Here is a 16,367-nt window from a genome sequence, read left to right as displayed (position 1 = left end):
CTTCCTTCAGCTTCTCAAAAGCCTGCAAACAATCAGGGGAGAATTCAAATTTCACATCTTTAATCAAAAGATTACAAAGAGGTTTAGCAATCTTCGAGAAGTCCCTGATAAATCTTCTGTAGAACCCGGCATGCCCCAAGAAGCTCCTTATTCCCTTCTCATTTGTTGGTGGAGGCAGTTGCTCAATAGCAATGATCTTTGCCCTATCGACCTCCAAACCACCTGCAGAAATTCTATGCCCAAGTACAATTCCATCTCTAACCATAAAATGACATTTTTCCCAATTGAGCACAAGGTTAGTCTCCTCACACCGCTGCAGCACTTGAGATAGATTGTCAAGACAGTTATCAAAAGAACCACCAAATACAGAAAAATCATCCATAAACACTTCCATAATATTCTCAATCAAGTCATGAAATATGGACATCATGCATCTTTGAAAGGTAGCGGGGGCATTACACAGACCGAAAGACATTCTCCTATAGGCAAAGACACCGTAGGGGCATATAAAGGCAGACTTGTGTTGGTCCTCGGGAGCTATAAGGATTTGATTGTACCCTGAATACCCATCTAGGAAGCAGTAATACTCATGCCCAGCTAACCTATCCAACATTTGGTCAATAAAGGGAAGTGGGAAATGGTCTTTCCTAGTAGAAGCATTTAGAGCACGATAGTCGATACACACTCTCCACCCGGTGACCGTCCTAGTGGCTATCATCTCATCATTCTCCCCCTTCACTACAGTCCTACCCCCCTTTTTGGCTACCACTTGAGTGGGGCTAACCCACTCACTATCAGAAATAGCATATATAATACCGGCATCTAACCACTTTATCACCTCCTTCCTCACCACATTCTGCATAATAGGATTAAGTCGCCTTTGGTTTTGGACCTTAGGCTTATAACCCTCCTCAAGATGGATCCTATGCATACAAACTGTTGGACTTATTCCCTTCAAGTCCGATATTGACCACCCAATTGCCCCTTTGTATTTCCTAAGAACCCTCAATAATTTATCCAATTCAGAGTTTGAGAGGGATGATGATACAATTACCGGCAGGGTGTCATTTTCTCCCAAAAATGCATACTGCAAATGTGGAGGTAGTGGTTTCAACTCCTCTTTCATGTCTCTATCTTCCTTCTTGCCCTCTTCTTCTTCATCCCTAAGAGGTAGGAACTGTTGACGGCGTGATCTGGGCATCTCCTTGCCTGAATCTAGAGCACCTACAAACTCAATTAATTCAAGGTTAGTACTCAACAACTCAGGAAGATGGGAAGAATAAATTGAATTAAAAATACTCCCCTCTAGTTGATCTTGTGAAGAGTTGATGTAGGCCATACTCCTAACACAATCATCCACCACGGTCACTACGTTGCAATGCTGCAAGCTTCCCCCTGTGTCTGTATCATGCCCCTTCAAGGCTTCATAGATAGAAAATTTCACACTTTCACCATTGAAGCGAAATGTGAGCTCCCCATTATCAACATCGATCAAGGCCTTCCCCGTGGCTAGGAAAGGTCTTCCTAAAATGAGCAGTACAGCTCTATCCTCCTCCATGTCCAATATCACAAAATCAGCTGGGAAGACAAACTCGTTCACTCTCACCAATATATCCTCCACAATGCCCATTGGATAGGACACGGATCTATCAGCCATCTGCAGCGTGATAGTGGTGGGCTTCAAAGGACCAATCTTCATCTTGTTGTATAAGGATAATGGCATGAGGTTGATGCTTGCTCCAAGGTCACATAGGGCATTTCCCACAAAACAGTCTCCAATCGTGCACTCTATAGTAAAACTCCCTGGATCCTTCATCTTGGCCGGGAGCTTCCTTTGCAGAATTGCACTATAATTTTCCGTCAAATTTACGGTCTCATATTGTCTCCATTTCTTCTTCTTGGAGACCGCCTCCTTGAGAAATTTAACATACCCAGGCATTTGCTGAAGTGCCTCAATCAGTGGGATGTTAATCTGTACTTTCTTGAAGATGTCCCAGAATCTGGAGAACTGTTCATCGTTCTTCCTCTTTTGCAACACTTGGGGAAATGGTACTCTAACCTCCGATGGCTTGACTAGTGTGCCCACCTCGGGTTGAACTGCGGTTGATGATGTTTCAAGCTCCTCCGCTTTCTCCGCTTCTACCTCTTCTAGTGGCTCAGTCTCGGGCTCAACTGTAGGTTTTTGTGAGATTTCTGGCATAGAAGGACCCTTATAACTCTTTCCGCTTCTCAAATGAATTGCCTTGCAATCCTTGGGGTTTACTTTTGGCTGTCCTGGGAACTGCCCCGGGGTATGCTGACTGCTCACAGCTTGAGCAATCTAACTCATCTGCGTCTCTAGGCTCTTCATATGTACTGCCATACTGTGCATATCATTCTCAACCTTCTCAAGCCTTTGATTGGAATGCTCCATGTTCTTGTGTGACTGTGTCATGAATGCATTCAATATGTCCTCTGTACTTTTCTTCTGCGGCTCAGTGATCATTCCTTGAGACACTGTGAACCCCGGTGGTGGCTGCAGGGCATTGTTGGGGTTCCCATATGATAGGTTAGGATGCGCCTTGTTCCCAAAATGATTATAACCTCCACCCCCTTGATTGGGGCGAGAGTTGTTATAATATCTGTTACCCCCTTGGTGTATGTAGCTCACATCCTCTACACCCTCTTGCTGCTCATGCACAGCCGGTCCCATCCCCATGAGATCAATCTTCTTGTGGAGGAGCTCCATCTGTTTATACATGTTGTCTATATGGCTGCTCTCTGCTGCAGAGGCTACCTTGTGTACTCTGCTCCTCTCGTTGTTCCAGCCTTCATCATTAGGAGTCACTCTCTCAATTACTTCCATGGCTTCTGCTTCTCCCTTCTTCAGCAATGACCCTCCTGCGCTCAAGTTCAGTTCGCGCTTTGCTTCAGGAAAACACCCCCTGTAGAATGCTAGGACTTGATGCGTCGGATTCAGCCCATGATTGGGGCACCTCTTCATCAGCCCCTTGAATCTTTCCCAAGCTCCTCGGATACTCTCTTGGGGAGTCATCTCAAACGAAATGATCTCTGACTGCCTCTTCAATGCCTCACTCGGTGGGTAGTATTTTTCTAAGAACTTTTCCACCATGGCATCCCACGTGCGAATGGAGTTGGGCTCCATACTATCCAGCCAATCCTTGGCATCATCCTCCAGAGAGAAAGGGAAAACCCTTAATCTGATCTGCTCATCTGTAACTCCATTTATCTTCGTCGTGTTGCAGATTTGGATGAATTTAGTGAGAAGCTTGTTGGGATCCTCTGTGGCTCGGCCTCTAAAAGCATTGTTCTCGGCCATCTGCAGTAATCCTCTCCTGAGTTCAAACGTGTTGGCATTAACATTGTTGCCAACGGGTGGGTTTGCCACCCCATGATAGGCATACATGTTCTGGACAGGTACCACGTTTTGCCTTTGATTTAACTGCCTTTGCAGGTCTTCGAGTTGTTGTTGAAGCTGAGCATTCGTTGGAGGAGGTGGTGGAACATCATTCCCCTCTACGTTCTCCATCAGAATAGGAGAATGTGGCTCAAACTGAATAGGGGAGTGAACTGGTGACGGAGTAGGTGACGGTGATTCTTGAACTGGTGAAGGTGATCGTCTTTGGACCGGAGAAGAGACTCGGATCCTTTGATTTAGCCTTCTCAAAGTGTTTCTCCTTCTGTTGGATGCTTCGATCTCAAGATCGATAGGCTCTAAAGGTAGACCCCTAGAGCGTGTGTGCATACAACCTGAAACAAGAAAACTCAATGTGAGAGCTCAAAAATAAAATAAAAATTAAAGCAATAAAGTCTAAACTAGTAATCTCTATCTTCACCACGATATTGAGCTAAATTAACACAAATTGTCCCCGGCAACGGCGCCAAAAACTTGACTCAACTTATATTAACACAAGAAATTCCCGCAAGTGTACGAGGCAAGTGTAGCACAAAGTAAGCAAGAGTATCGTATCCCACAGAAACAAATTGTGTAAACTCAAGTACCACGAACCGATTTCAACTACTATTTAGACAAAGCAAATGTTGGTTTTGATATTTAACTATTAAACAAGTAAACATAAACAAATTAAAATCACGCAACAAAAGAAAGGTTTCAAATAAGAGAAAGAAGTAGAGTGTTGGATCCAACTACAACGAACGCAATGTGAACAATTCAACAACTTCGATTACCCAATTGAAGTCTCTAGGATTACTAGGAAAGCCGCGAGTCTAGGCTAAGCCCTCTCTCGAGGTCACCCAACCCGTTGATTAACCATTAATATTGAAGTCTCCTTCTAATACTTCACAATTAACTCCTTAAAACAAAAGGCTCAAGCCCTCACTCTAGAATTCCTTCTCTCGAATGTAAATTATCTAGGTGTTGTTCATTCTTTTATCAATCCTAATTAGGTATCTCTCGATTACTCAAAACTAGGTCAACAAACCCAATTGGTAGCTAAGCAATTGAATTGAAAAAGCTCAAGAATAACACAAAGGAATCACAAGAGCATAGGTAATCAAAAGTCCTTGAATTAATCAACAACGTTCATTGTAGTCATCACCAAAACTCTACAAGAGATTTAGCTACTCATATTCAATGCAAATTCACAAGATAAATCCATGGGAAGTGAACTAAACATAAGAAAACTAATAAAGATACTCCCAAAGGTGGATTGAGTGGGCAAATCGTCTTCGTCTTCAACCTTGCTGATGAATTGGACTCTTCGTCGCCTCAATCTACTCTCCAATGTGAAAAACTGCACTTGGGGGCGTGTCTGGTCTCCTTGGGCACGAAAACCTAGCTCTCCTTTTATACCCGGGGCGGAAATAATAGCAATTAACTCTCGCAGAACACATCGCCCGGCCGAGCGATTTTAAGTCGCCTAAACGTCCGGTCGGGCGATCTCTCGATGGCCCCGATTCTTCACATCGCCCGGTCGGGCGATTCTTCCGAGGGAGAACGCCCGGTCGGGCAAACTCTCTGGATTCGTTCCTTCTTTGCACAAACGCCCGAGCCGGGCGTTTCTCTTGTACATGAACGCCCGGTCAGGCACTTCTTCTGTAATCCATCTTCAAGCTCGTTTTCAAGTAATTTTCACCTGTTTTAGCTCCAAACACTCGACAAACTCGTCAAAATACTTATGTAGTGGATAATGGATGTAAACTCAAGTAGTATGCTACAAAAACACTGAAATGTTCACGTTAAACATCCAAAATACTTGCTAAACCACGAGTTTATCAAGACCTTATTCTCAAATTATATGTTTCATTAAAATAAATGAGCATGGATGAAATAGGAATATTTTTATTAATAGATGAAGCTGATACAGACCAAACGGGAGAACTCATCCCAAAAGATTAGTCTATTAGGAGAGAGAGCCCATTTAGTCTATATACCCCACATCAGTTGTTCTCACAACCGATGTGGGAATTGAGTCCGTAACATTCGACCCTCTTTTAAGGGCCAACGTCCTCATTGGTCACGGCCACGTTGGTCACGGCTGGTTCTTTGCCAGGCCACCACTCCGAGTTCTCGTTGGTCACGACCACGTTGGTCACGGCGGATTATTTGCCCGGCCACCACTCTGTGGGTCACCACTCCGAGCGGCCCCAAACGTACTCGTTGGTCACGACGAGTTCGTTGCCCGGCCACCACTACGAGCCGTTTGGGCTCTCAATGAGAGCACCAATTGATACAGACCAAACGGGAGAACTCATCCCAAAAGACTTGCCTGTTAGGAGAGATAGTCCATTTAGTCTATATACCCTACATCAGCTCACAACCAGTGTAGGAATTGAGTCCGTAACAGAAGCCACTGTCGGATTCCCAAAACTGGCAATTTGCCAAATTATTTGATCTATTAATAAGACTGATAATTATCTAAATTTATGTAAGTTTACTCTTCCAACAGTATAATTTCTAACTAGTGTTCACTCATCTGGTAAGGTATTTTACAAATTAATAAATCCTTTTAGCTAGAATTTGTATTTTATTTTCTCAAAAACATATTAGAGGAAGACTCTAACAAAGACGGTTTGCCTCTTATATTAGGTTAACTTTGAATTTAAATTAACTTTATATCTATAACGAATATTCAAAATTTTATTTTATTAAAGTCTCAAATATGTGTAAAGGTATTAACTCTTGTAATCGAGAATAGTAAGCGATATAAACTTTTCTACAGCTAACTTTAAGAATTAATTGTGAACTAATTTTTGATATAAACTCCTACAATAATATCAGTTTGATATAGAATTTTTTTTATATCGATTAAAAGTTGTAATTCCTATAGTTAAGACAGAATCAAGAAAACTTTGTTATAACTCTAAAATGGTTGGGCACTTTTAGCCATATATTCTATCTACCCTAAATTTATAAAATCAAATAAAATTGGAGGTGAAAATAGCTTCCTAAATTTTTAAGAATCATTAATTCTGACTTTGTATTAAGAGTAGACATCGATTACTTATGTATTTAAATAAATTTTCTCTTGACATTATGTATTCCAGAATTAATATAGCAACTATATACGTTTATTACAACAATATATAATTATAATTTAAACCCATATAATTAATTACTTTTATCAAATGCATAATTGTATATACTTATCCCTAAATACATTTATAGTTTTAGACTCATATGATTAAGAATTGGATTGGTTATGTGCTCATAATCTCCTGCATCCACTATTCTTCCTAACTGCCCCATTCTTTTTAATCTCTGAGAATGGATGCTATAGAGGAGGCAGAAGTGGAAGAGACTTCAATGATCGTTTTGTTTCTCAACTGTGCCAAAAACCTAGTCACACCTAGTCATGTTGCTGCTATCACAAAAAACTTGTTGAGTGTCTCTCATTCTGCTAAATGTATAATATTGTGTTTTTGAATTTCACCCGTTTTGTGAAGAATCTTCTCGCCAAGTAAATTATCTTGATCGGGGGCTCTACTCTACTGTTTCCTTGTGCACAAACCACCACTACATGTTCTTCTTTTTTTAGTATCTCATTCGAATTCCAAGAATATCCCTATTGCTGTTCATATCTTAGATCTTTGGCACAAAAGATTTGGCCATGGAGAATATGATGCAGCAGAGAAAGCTTTAAGAAGTTGTAACATTTCTTTTCACCCAATGAAATTCAATATCTTGTGTCAACCTGCTGCATTGCAAAAGCTCACAGACTATCCTATATATCATCTTCTTCCAAACAATAATTGGACCCTAACATTGCTCCCTCCAGGCAAAAATTTGATCGCCAATCAAACGACTATCAGATTGTACCATTGCTCGCTACCAGGCTTGCGTCAGGGATTTTCCTGGCTTCGACTTCTCTGAAACGTTTAATTCCTTAGCCTTGCTGCTTCCTCTGAGTGGTATGTATGTGAACAACAGCGATCTTGAGGAGAAGATACACATCGGGCTTTTGAAACAAACATCGAGAGCATGGTTTTTCACTGCCCTCGTTTCTTTGGGATTCTGTTAAGTCTAAAGCTGATCCCCCCCTCCCTTTATATCTATAACGAATATTCAAAATTTTATTTTATTAAAGTCTCAAATATGTGTAAAGGTATTAACTCTTGTAATCGAGAATAGTAAGCGATATAAACTTTTCTACAGCTAACTTTAAGAATTAATTGTGAACTAATTTTTGATATAAACTCCTACAATAATATCAGTTTGATATAGAATTTTTTTTATATCGATTAAAAGTTGTAATTCCTATAGTTAAGACAGAATCAAGAAAACTTTGTTATAACTCTAAAATGGTTGGGCAATTTTAGCCATTTATTCTATCTACCCTAAATTTATAAAATCAAATAAAATTGGAGGTGAAAATAGCTTCCTAAATTTTTAAGAATCATTAAATCTGACTTTGTATTAAGAGTAGACATCTATTACTTATGTATTTAAATTAATTTTCTCTTGACATTATGTATTCCAGAATTAATTTAACAACTATATACGTTTATTACTACAATATATAATTATAATTTAAACCATATAATTAATTACTTTTATCAAATGCATAATTGTATATACTTATCCGTAAATACATTTATAGTTTTAGACAAATATGATTATATTATTTCTAACTTCAAATAAATATTGGATAATTTGACATTTATATAGTACTACTATAATATACAAGAGGGAGAGGAAGAAAAAACGAGAGATTGTGAAAACGTTAATCTTCGATGGCACTCGCGGGAAACGCTAATTTGTCGATGGGTGAAACAACTTGTGTAAAATCCCCTAATTTGTGGATTGGAGAAACAGCATCGGATTTGGATTTGTGTGGTAAACGAAAAGGAGGAAACGAGATTCAGGGCGCCATGATGGCAAAGGCAAAGGAATCATCGCCATCGCGGCAGGTATCGGAATTCACAGATTTCGATGGTCTACTCGAAAACTTCAAAGATGGGTTTACGTTCGAAGAGGAAAATTTCGATTTGATGAGAGAATGTTTGGAAAGTAATGATACGGATTTGATAGCGGAAATGAAGGAAGGTCCTCCTTATGACCATCAGGCCGTTCTGAAATACATCGCTCAAGTCCGCAACAGCGGTGTAAGACTTCTTTATACTATATTTTCATTTAATTTAATTAGTTTTGCCTAATTGATTGGAATTGATATGGTAGGGTTTTGATCTGGATGTGAAACTTCCTACTTATCTTGGTAGTTTGTTGGTGGTTTTGATCCCCCTTGATCTATCTAAAGATAAGAATGAATTCCCCGGTGATAGTGATCCTGATGATGCCAATCATCAAATACCTACTGTGCGTGAATATGCTTATCAGAGAGCAAGGTTTGCTATTGATGAAATCAATGTTGACATGGTATGCTCTGCTATACGTCATTAATCATCAAATTAAGAATTGGGGTGATTTTGATTGAATCATGATTTAATTACAGAATGCCAAAACTTTTGAGCTTGTGGAAGTTGTCAGGGCTGTCAAGACGGCCTGCGGCGGCTTTTTCATGTTTTTGACCCTGGCTGTGAAAAAAGTCGGGGAGGCTGAAGAAGAAGCTGCTACTATCACTATCCAAGCAATTGTCTTACATGACCTGGGTAAACCTATGGAGCTCAAGGAGTGGAGGTTCAAGCCCGACGCCCAAGCTTGATTGCACTATCGTTTTTTTTATCCTACTGATATTAGACATGTTGTCGAATTGATATGCCTTATGAATATGTTCTCTGTAATGTATGTTTATGTTTTAACAAGTCGCATTTCCCCATCCTAAAATAGTTATGTTCTTCTCTTATTTGTTGATTAAATAGTTATGTTCTTCTCTTATTTGTTGATTAAGAATTGGATTGGTTATGTGCTCATAATCTCCTGCATCCACTATTCTTCCTAACTGCCCCATTCCCCCCCCAATTCTGTGGTTTTTCAAATAATGCGTTTTGGTTTTGCCTCTTGGATTTATTCATATTTTGGGATTTTGAGTTCATGATAAAATAATGATAATTTCTGAAGCCAGAGGAAGTAAGTTATTTGTGTGACAAAATTGGTGAAGTAAATGGATAGTTATCTAGGAACGTAATATAAAATACAAATACTACATGTTTTCATAATGGCGATTGAATGAAGGGTTTCTCCATATTCGTCGGTAGATATAGATTATTTTGATCGAATCACTTATATCTTTGTGTAATGAAGAATTTTCCCATTGTCATTTTCAACCCATCAATATGTATTGCAAGAGTAAAAATCAACATCTGGGGTCCTCTCTATTTATAAGAAAACTAATGCAACAAAATAGGAATAAAGAAGTTGAAATAACAACCTAACAATCTACTGACAAAATATAACACTGATTCTGGACTAAATAGTCAAGTAGTATATCATAAACTGTCACATTTTCTGGACTTTAACCAATTTATACTCAAAAGGACAGTGACGGAAAAGTTTTCCGGCACAGGATGACTCTTAGAGTCGGAAATAAGACATGAAAAATACTACTAATGTAAAGAGAGAATGGCATGTACCAGTGCAAATAGATCAGAGCCACTGAAATTTTCACAAGCGGCGTCTTTTCCTAGAGCCATCAGATCCACTTCGGCATCTATTGGTTTGTTTCGAGCAAGAACTTTTAACACCTCTCCTCTTTCCTCTGGAGTAGGAAGAGGAGCATACAAATCCTACCAAAATCTTCTTTGATGAGCGGGATACTTAATCATGTACCTACTTGATGTACCAATCACGTAAACACGCGATTCTTATTTTGAATTTCTGACTTGGATCCATATCTACAATAGAAGATATTATCATCCATATAAGCTAAATATGTAGATATGCTATGTAGTTAATACATTAAGTGCAAAGGAAACATTTGCAAAGTGTCATTTTATGACCTCTCTGTATTCCTCCGACTTCCATACATATTCATCCTCCTCTAGATCGCTGTTTGTGAAATCATCTCGGGACAACACGTCCACCTTATAAAAAAGGATGTTGGTCATAAGAGAAAGGAAAACAGAGGACGCCATGTCTAAGACCTATAAAATACTAGTGCTGGAGACAGAGAACCAAAAAGACCAGAGATCATTTTTAGCACAGGAATGTTAGGACTTTGTATCGACTAAGGAAACCTATATGAACATTTCATTACTTGAGTACAGCTTGATATCTCTATTTTTTTGTTTAAATACAAAGCAAACCACAAAGCCTTTATGGATACTATCTCCCTATTTTATTAGGTTGATTGTATGTCATTTATAATAAGTTTCTTTACAAGGAGGGTCAGCTTTTGTACATTGGAAATAATACCCATTATCAACAATATCGGAGCTAAGTAAAACAGAAGTACCTCATCAATCAAAACTACACATGGAGGGTGAGCTTTTGCACATTTGAAAATATTTTCCACAATACCTTGGTCCACACAAACTTCAATAGTTCAGTCCCCTATATGGAGAACAAAAGTAACACAATAAGGAATCAATAATAATTACTAACAATATTCAGATCAAATGTTACCTTGATATGAATGAAATTCGCTCCTGCTTCTTTAGTCAAAGCATTAAACTCAATGTCTTTCCACAACCTGAAGGACCATAAAGAAAAAAGAAGGTCGGCAAGTTCTTCACCCCACTTTCCCAAAGAGACTATAAAAGATAAGCTTATTTAGAAAATGCTAAGCTCCAAGAGTTGAGAAGAAAAAGGATGATAGGGAAATCTTATCTCGCCAAGCTTTTATTCTCGATGATTTTCAGCTGACTAGTCACAAGATATATGATGGATGTAAAATTGTGCAAGTTTGGCAGAGGAGCAAAAATATGATAATACAAGCATGCAAAAATTTGAAATATCAATTGCTAAATGAGACAATCACAATCGACTATCAATAAATTAGGAAAGGAACTACCTTATGAAGTTAAAAAACTATACATCCTATTATCCTTAACTATATGATGGCAATGTTCACAATAATTGAAGGCCTCCAAATATAAAATAGCTCAACAAAATGAAAGGGAACCACCTCATAAACTTGTGAAAACATTAAAAACTTAACAATGCGGCGTTCAAGTCCCAATTTCAACAACTGAAGGCCTCCATCACCATCCCAGTTTGTATATCGCGTGGTGGAAAAATCTCCCATTTTAGCATATGGCCAAACCGTCCATTAGCTTCCTGCCATAATGTATATACAATAACCAATAGGAGTATATAAAGTTCATATATATCAAATTTCAGGGGGAATTTGGAAATTTTGGGAGATACACTATGAAAATAAGGTTGCTAGATAAGACAATGTTAATTGGACAAGGTGAAACCTATGTTATTTTAACAAAACAATATGACACCGAAAAGCATTAAACCATGTACAATCCAACCAATTAACTCAATGCGATAAGCTAAAGAAGTTAGAATTGGATATCTAGTTGTCATCACACATCAATAGATCCTTCTCATATTTTTACATTACTCTTGTCAAGTAACTCAAAGAGAAAAAAAACTCTTTTTTAGGATACCAAAATAAGAAACAAAAAAAGTGGGAAATTATAAATTAATCAAACATCAATACTGATATAATAAATGAGGAGAACATGGAAAATTATCTACTGAATATAAGGAACACAACAAAACCACTGAACAAAGAAGAAAAAGACTCTAAATAGCACCTCCGTCACACTTTACTTTTGAGTCATTCAGTTTTGGGCACAGGGATTAAGAAAGTGGTGTTTAATGGTTAAGTACAAGACAAAATAAAGTATGAGAAATAATAGAGTAGGAGAAAAAATAAAGTAGGGGAAAAAATAGAGTAAGAGAGATCAAAGTATGTAATTTTTGGCATTAATGGAAATGGTTGAAGCAACATGGAACCCAAAATGGAAAAGAATCCAGTAACATGGGACAAAGGGAGTATAGTACTCCCTCCGTCCCATAAAAATATGGGCGTTGGGTATGGCATGAGAATTAGGACAAAATTAGTAAAGTAAGAGAGATGAGGAGAAAGGTATGGTAAAGTAAGAGAGAGGAGGAGATGGTAGTTAAAGTAGTGCTAGTGGATAGTGGGACCTACATTATTAAATTGATATAACTTTCCAAACACAAATGCACATATTTTTGTGGGACATACGAAAATGGAAAGTGCACATATTTTTATGGGACGGAGGGAGTATAAAATAATAGAAAGCAATTACTCCAAGATAATGCCTTCAGCATGGCCACACCTCCAAGGAGGGCAATACACAGCTTGGGCCAGCAAAACTCTACTAATATCTGGAGGCTTTAAACTGAGAAACATACTCTACTAAGACTCCTTTTGAAATAAAATTCTGAAAAACTAAACACTCCTAAACCTACTCAAATTTGGAAAGGATAACTAACAAACTATAAGATAAATTTGATAAAGTCTGTAGAGAAGGCATGAACAAGGTGTGTATCAAATACTCAATTCTTTTTTTACCAACTTGTAGGGAATCGTCGAGGGTCAATCCGAGATCCTCCAGTTCTTTCCACTGAAAATGGTTTCCCATAAGCTTCATACCCATCTTCAAAGCCCCATTTTGTAAGCTCTCATTCTAATGGCATCATTAAAAGAAATCATATGAGACTTATTTACTAGTTCTACCACATATCCTGCTACAAAACCCTAAGTCAACCTAGCTAACTCCTCAAAAACAAAATCATATTCGAACTTATATTTACTGTTAGAACTGATAGTATGCCATGCCCTTGATATTTTTTGGAACATCAACATCTAAAAGAAATTCACGATCAAACCGCTTCCCTAAGGCAAGGTCAAGAGCATTAGGTTTAATGGTTGCTCCAATAGTCAGCACACAGCCACCAGGCCCACTATTAGATCTTTCAGAATCAGAACCGTAAGTCACAGGTTGCACTGCCACAAGCTTTCTGATTCTGAAGTCAATGCATCAATTTCATCAATGAACACAATATATGGTGCTTTCTTGTATTCTCTGGAGAACAACATGGTTTAAAAAGGTCAAATGGGAAAGAAATGGAAACAGTGGATTATATAAAAATCTAGAGATTAGGCTGTAGAGAGTAAGAAAGCTTAGTGACACAGTGGATTAGCAAGAGAAATCGAAGTGAATCAGAGGAAGTCTTAGTAACAAAAATGAACAAGTAGAAAAGTTAGCCTAAGTGAAGCATTTAGTTGATTCACTGGGATTAAATGCACTCATGTGATTTCAGATATGGTGAGCACAGCAATATATAAGAGAGTGAAACCATCTGAGCTGTATTTGGTTGAATACAATTCTACATACATTCAATTTTGCAAACAGGTATCCCAATCATATACAGAAGAACCAAGAGTCCAAGATAGTATATAACCCACAAGCCCATATACGCCAATTTTTCAAAAAAAATAAGACTCCATAGGCAAGAAGTCATGAACATTCGCTTAAAACTGGTGGTAACGTATTTCTTAGGTCATGAGAATGAGAACACATCACACCATTGCACAGAGAAGTCATACATTGCAGTCCCTCTAAATAACTGCACGCAACATACACATGCATTCCGACAAACGCATCATACAATTTGCATAATACATCAAGTCATACGAATGCTCATTCAGTGGCCTAGAGAATTCCAACAAATGCATAATACGTACAATTTACACAATCAAGTCATACGAAGCAATTGCAATCCCTCTTTATAAGATGCATTCAATGGCCATTCATGTTCCAACAAAAGCTGTAAACAGTTCGCAAATGTAAGCAGTCCAATTAAACTGCATTTGATAGACACCAGCATTCCGCAATTCACACGACTATGTCAAACAATGCAGCCCTGAATAATCCACATCAGTAAACATTCATAATTCAACAACAACATTACACACAATGCAGTCTTGACATAAAACGCAATACCTGACACTCTAGACTTCAACACAACAGCAGATGTTTCATAGAGCGGCACCCGGGCCTCATTGCCAATGGATCGAGCCAGCATGGTTTTCCCACAGCCCGGTGGCCCGTGTAACAGAATTGCGGTTGTAGGTTTGCCTCCAAAGTGACGCAGTAGCTTCAACTGGTGCATCGGCGCAATCACCTTGTCTTTCAAATAACTCAAAATATAAAACAGCCCACCAATATCAGTAAACATTGGCCACTTAATTTATTCCCTCGCCCTAAATCCCTAATTACATCACCGCCAAATCTATATGACTCCTAGCAGAATCAAGTCCCAATCGTTAGAATCAGAAGGACTAGCTGAAGCAGAAGCCGTAGAATTGGGTAATTTTATTGCTTGATTATTCAGAATGTATAGTACAAGATATATAGGCTAGACTATAACTATACAAGGTAAGATATTCTCCCAATTAAATCTTGCTAATTATGTGGTAGAGATATTCCGTAATCTTCTTCATTCAATACGTAATATTCTCCTTTGATTTTGTAGATGCTCCGGATCTCTTTCCAACACTCCCTTCAAGTTAAGTGACGGGATTTCCAAAACTTAACATGCCCAGTACTTCTTGGAAATTCTTCGCGGAGACGGCCTTAGTCAAGACGTCAGCTAACTGGTCTTCAGATTTCACATACGGGATCTCCACTATCTTCTCTTCAAGGTTTTCCTTAATGAAGTGTCGATCAATTTCGACGTGCTTCGTTCTGTCATGCTGCACTGGATTCTCTGAAATGCTGATTGCAGCTTTGTTGTCGCATAGCAGCTTGCAAGTCTTCGGTGGTTCCAAATCCAACTCTCTCATTAATCTTCTAAGCCACAGTATCTCGGTTAGCCCACTTCGAATGCCTCTGAATTCAGCCTCGGCACTTGAGAGTGCTACTACCTTTTGCTTTTTACTTCTCCAAGTTACCAAGTTCCCACCAACAAAGGTGAAGTATCCTCCCGTGGATCGTCTGTCCATCACGTTCCCTGCCCAGTCTGCATCAGTATATCCGTGGATGTTTAGGTGACCATTCTTCCGAAATAACACTCCATGTCCAGCAGTTCCTTTCAAGTATCGTACCACCCTAAGCGCTGCCTCCCAATGTTCGTCTTGAGGACTGTGCATGAATTGACTGAGGACTCCTACAGCATAGGCAATGTCTGGTCTCGTGTGGGATAAGTAGATGAGTTTCCCAACGAGTCTCTGGTATCTTCCCCGATCCGTAGAGTTTGCACCTTTAGTGATTTGGAGCCCATGATTCTGGACTATAGGAGTGTCTACGGGCCTACAGTCCAGCATTCCTATCTCTGCCAAGAGGTCTAGTATATACTTGCGTTGGCTAATGAAAATTCCTTTTCCGGACCTAAGTACTTCGATCCCGAGAAAGTACTTGAGGTCACCCAGATTCTTCATTTCAAATTCCGCTGCCAGATGCCCCTTTAGTCGCTCTATCTCGGCGTCATTATCTCCTGTGATAATCATATCATCTACGTAAATTATCAAGCAAGTAATTTTCTCACCTTCTCGTTTGATGAAGAGGGTGTGATCGGAGCTGCTTTGTTGATACCCATACTTCTTCATTACTTCCGTGAATCTGCCGAACCATGCTCTTGGGGATTGTTTTAACCCGTACAGGGTCTTCTTCAACTTACATACCTTCTCTCGCCCGAACTTCTCTGAAAAACCTGGTGGGGCTTCCATGTAAATCGGGTCTTTCAATTCTCCATGAAGGAAAGCGTTAGTAACATCATACTGATGGAGAGGCCAGTCTTTATTTGCCGCTATAGACAGAAGTACTCTTACAGTGTTCATTTTGGCAATTGGAGAGAAGGTCTCAGAATAGTCAATACCTTGAGTTTGAGTGTATCCTTTCGCCACCAGTCGAGCTTTGTACCGTTCAATACTTCCATCTGGTCTCCTCTTGATGGTGAAGACCCATCTGCACCCTACGGTATGCTTCCCTTCAGGCAGTGGACTGATCTCCCATGTGTGATT

General features: G+C 39.0%; 2 protein-coding genes and 1 long non-coding RNA gene across 6 annotated transcripts; 1 reads left to right on the top strand and 2 right to left on the bottom strand.

The window, feature by feature from the left end:
* Positions 1 to 2,320: 2,320 nt before the first annotated feature.
* On the bottom strand, positions 2,321 to 3,745 carry LOC121760353. The gene has a single exon (XM_042156035.1). It carries the CDS (start codon positions 3,743 to 3,745, stop codon positions 2,321 to 2,323), a length of 1,425 nt encoding a protein of 474 aa, XP_042011969.1.
* Positions 3,746 to 8,131: 4,386 nt separating this feature from the next.
* LOC121760085 lies at positions 8,132 to 9,263 on the top strand. Its single transcript, XM_042155690.1, has 3 exons — positions 8,132 to 8,565; positions 8,639 to 8,836; positions 8,913 to 9,263. The coding sequence occupies exons 1-3, from the start codon at positions 8,194 to 8,196 to the stop codon at positions 9,120 to 9,122; spliced, it is 780 nt and encodes a 259-aa protein (XP_042011624.1). The 5' UTR covers positions 8,132 to 8,193; the 3' UTR covers positions 9,123 to 9,263.
* A 435-nt stretch (positions 9,264 to 9,698) lies between these two features.
* LOC121761017 lies at positions 9,699 to 14,749 on the bottom strand. Of its 4 annotated transcripts, none has more exons than XR_006041892.1 (6): positions 14,350 to 14,749; positions 14,091 to 14,269; positions 10,982 to 11,635; positions 10,812 to 10,909; positions 10,357 to 10,440; positions 9,699 to 10,251 (listed from the first exon to the last, which is right to left on the bottom strand). It is a non-coding gene; the product is annotated as an uncharacterized LOC121761017 (long non-coding RNA). The 4 variants fall into 4 exon arrangements; XR_006041891.1 differs by lacking the exon at positions 14,091 to 14,269 and adding an exon at positions 12,915 to 13,029 and having other exon boundaries at positions 14,350 to 14,748; XR_006041893.1 differs by lacking the exon at positions 14,091 to 14,269 and adding an exon at positions 12,919 to 13,029 and having other exon boundaries at positions 14,350 to 14,748.
* Positions 14,750 to 16,367: the final 1,618 nt, after the last annotated feature.

This window comes from Salvia splendens, chromosome 13, assembly GCF_004379255.2.
Source record: "Salvia splendens isolate huo1 chromosome 13, SspV2, whole genome shotgun sequence".
NCBI lineage: Eukaryota > Viridiplantae > Streptophyta > Magnoliopsida > Lamiales > Lamiaceae > Salvia > Salvia splendens.
This window is presented reverse-complemented; position numbering and strand designations above follow the sequence as displayed.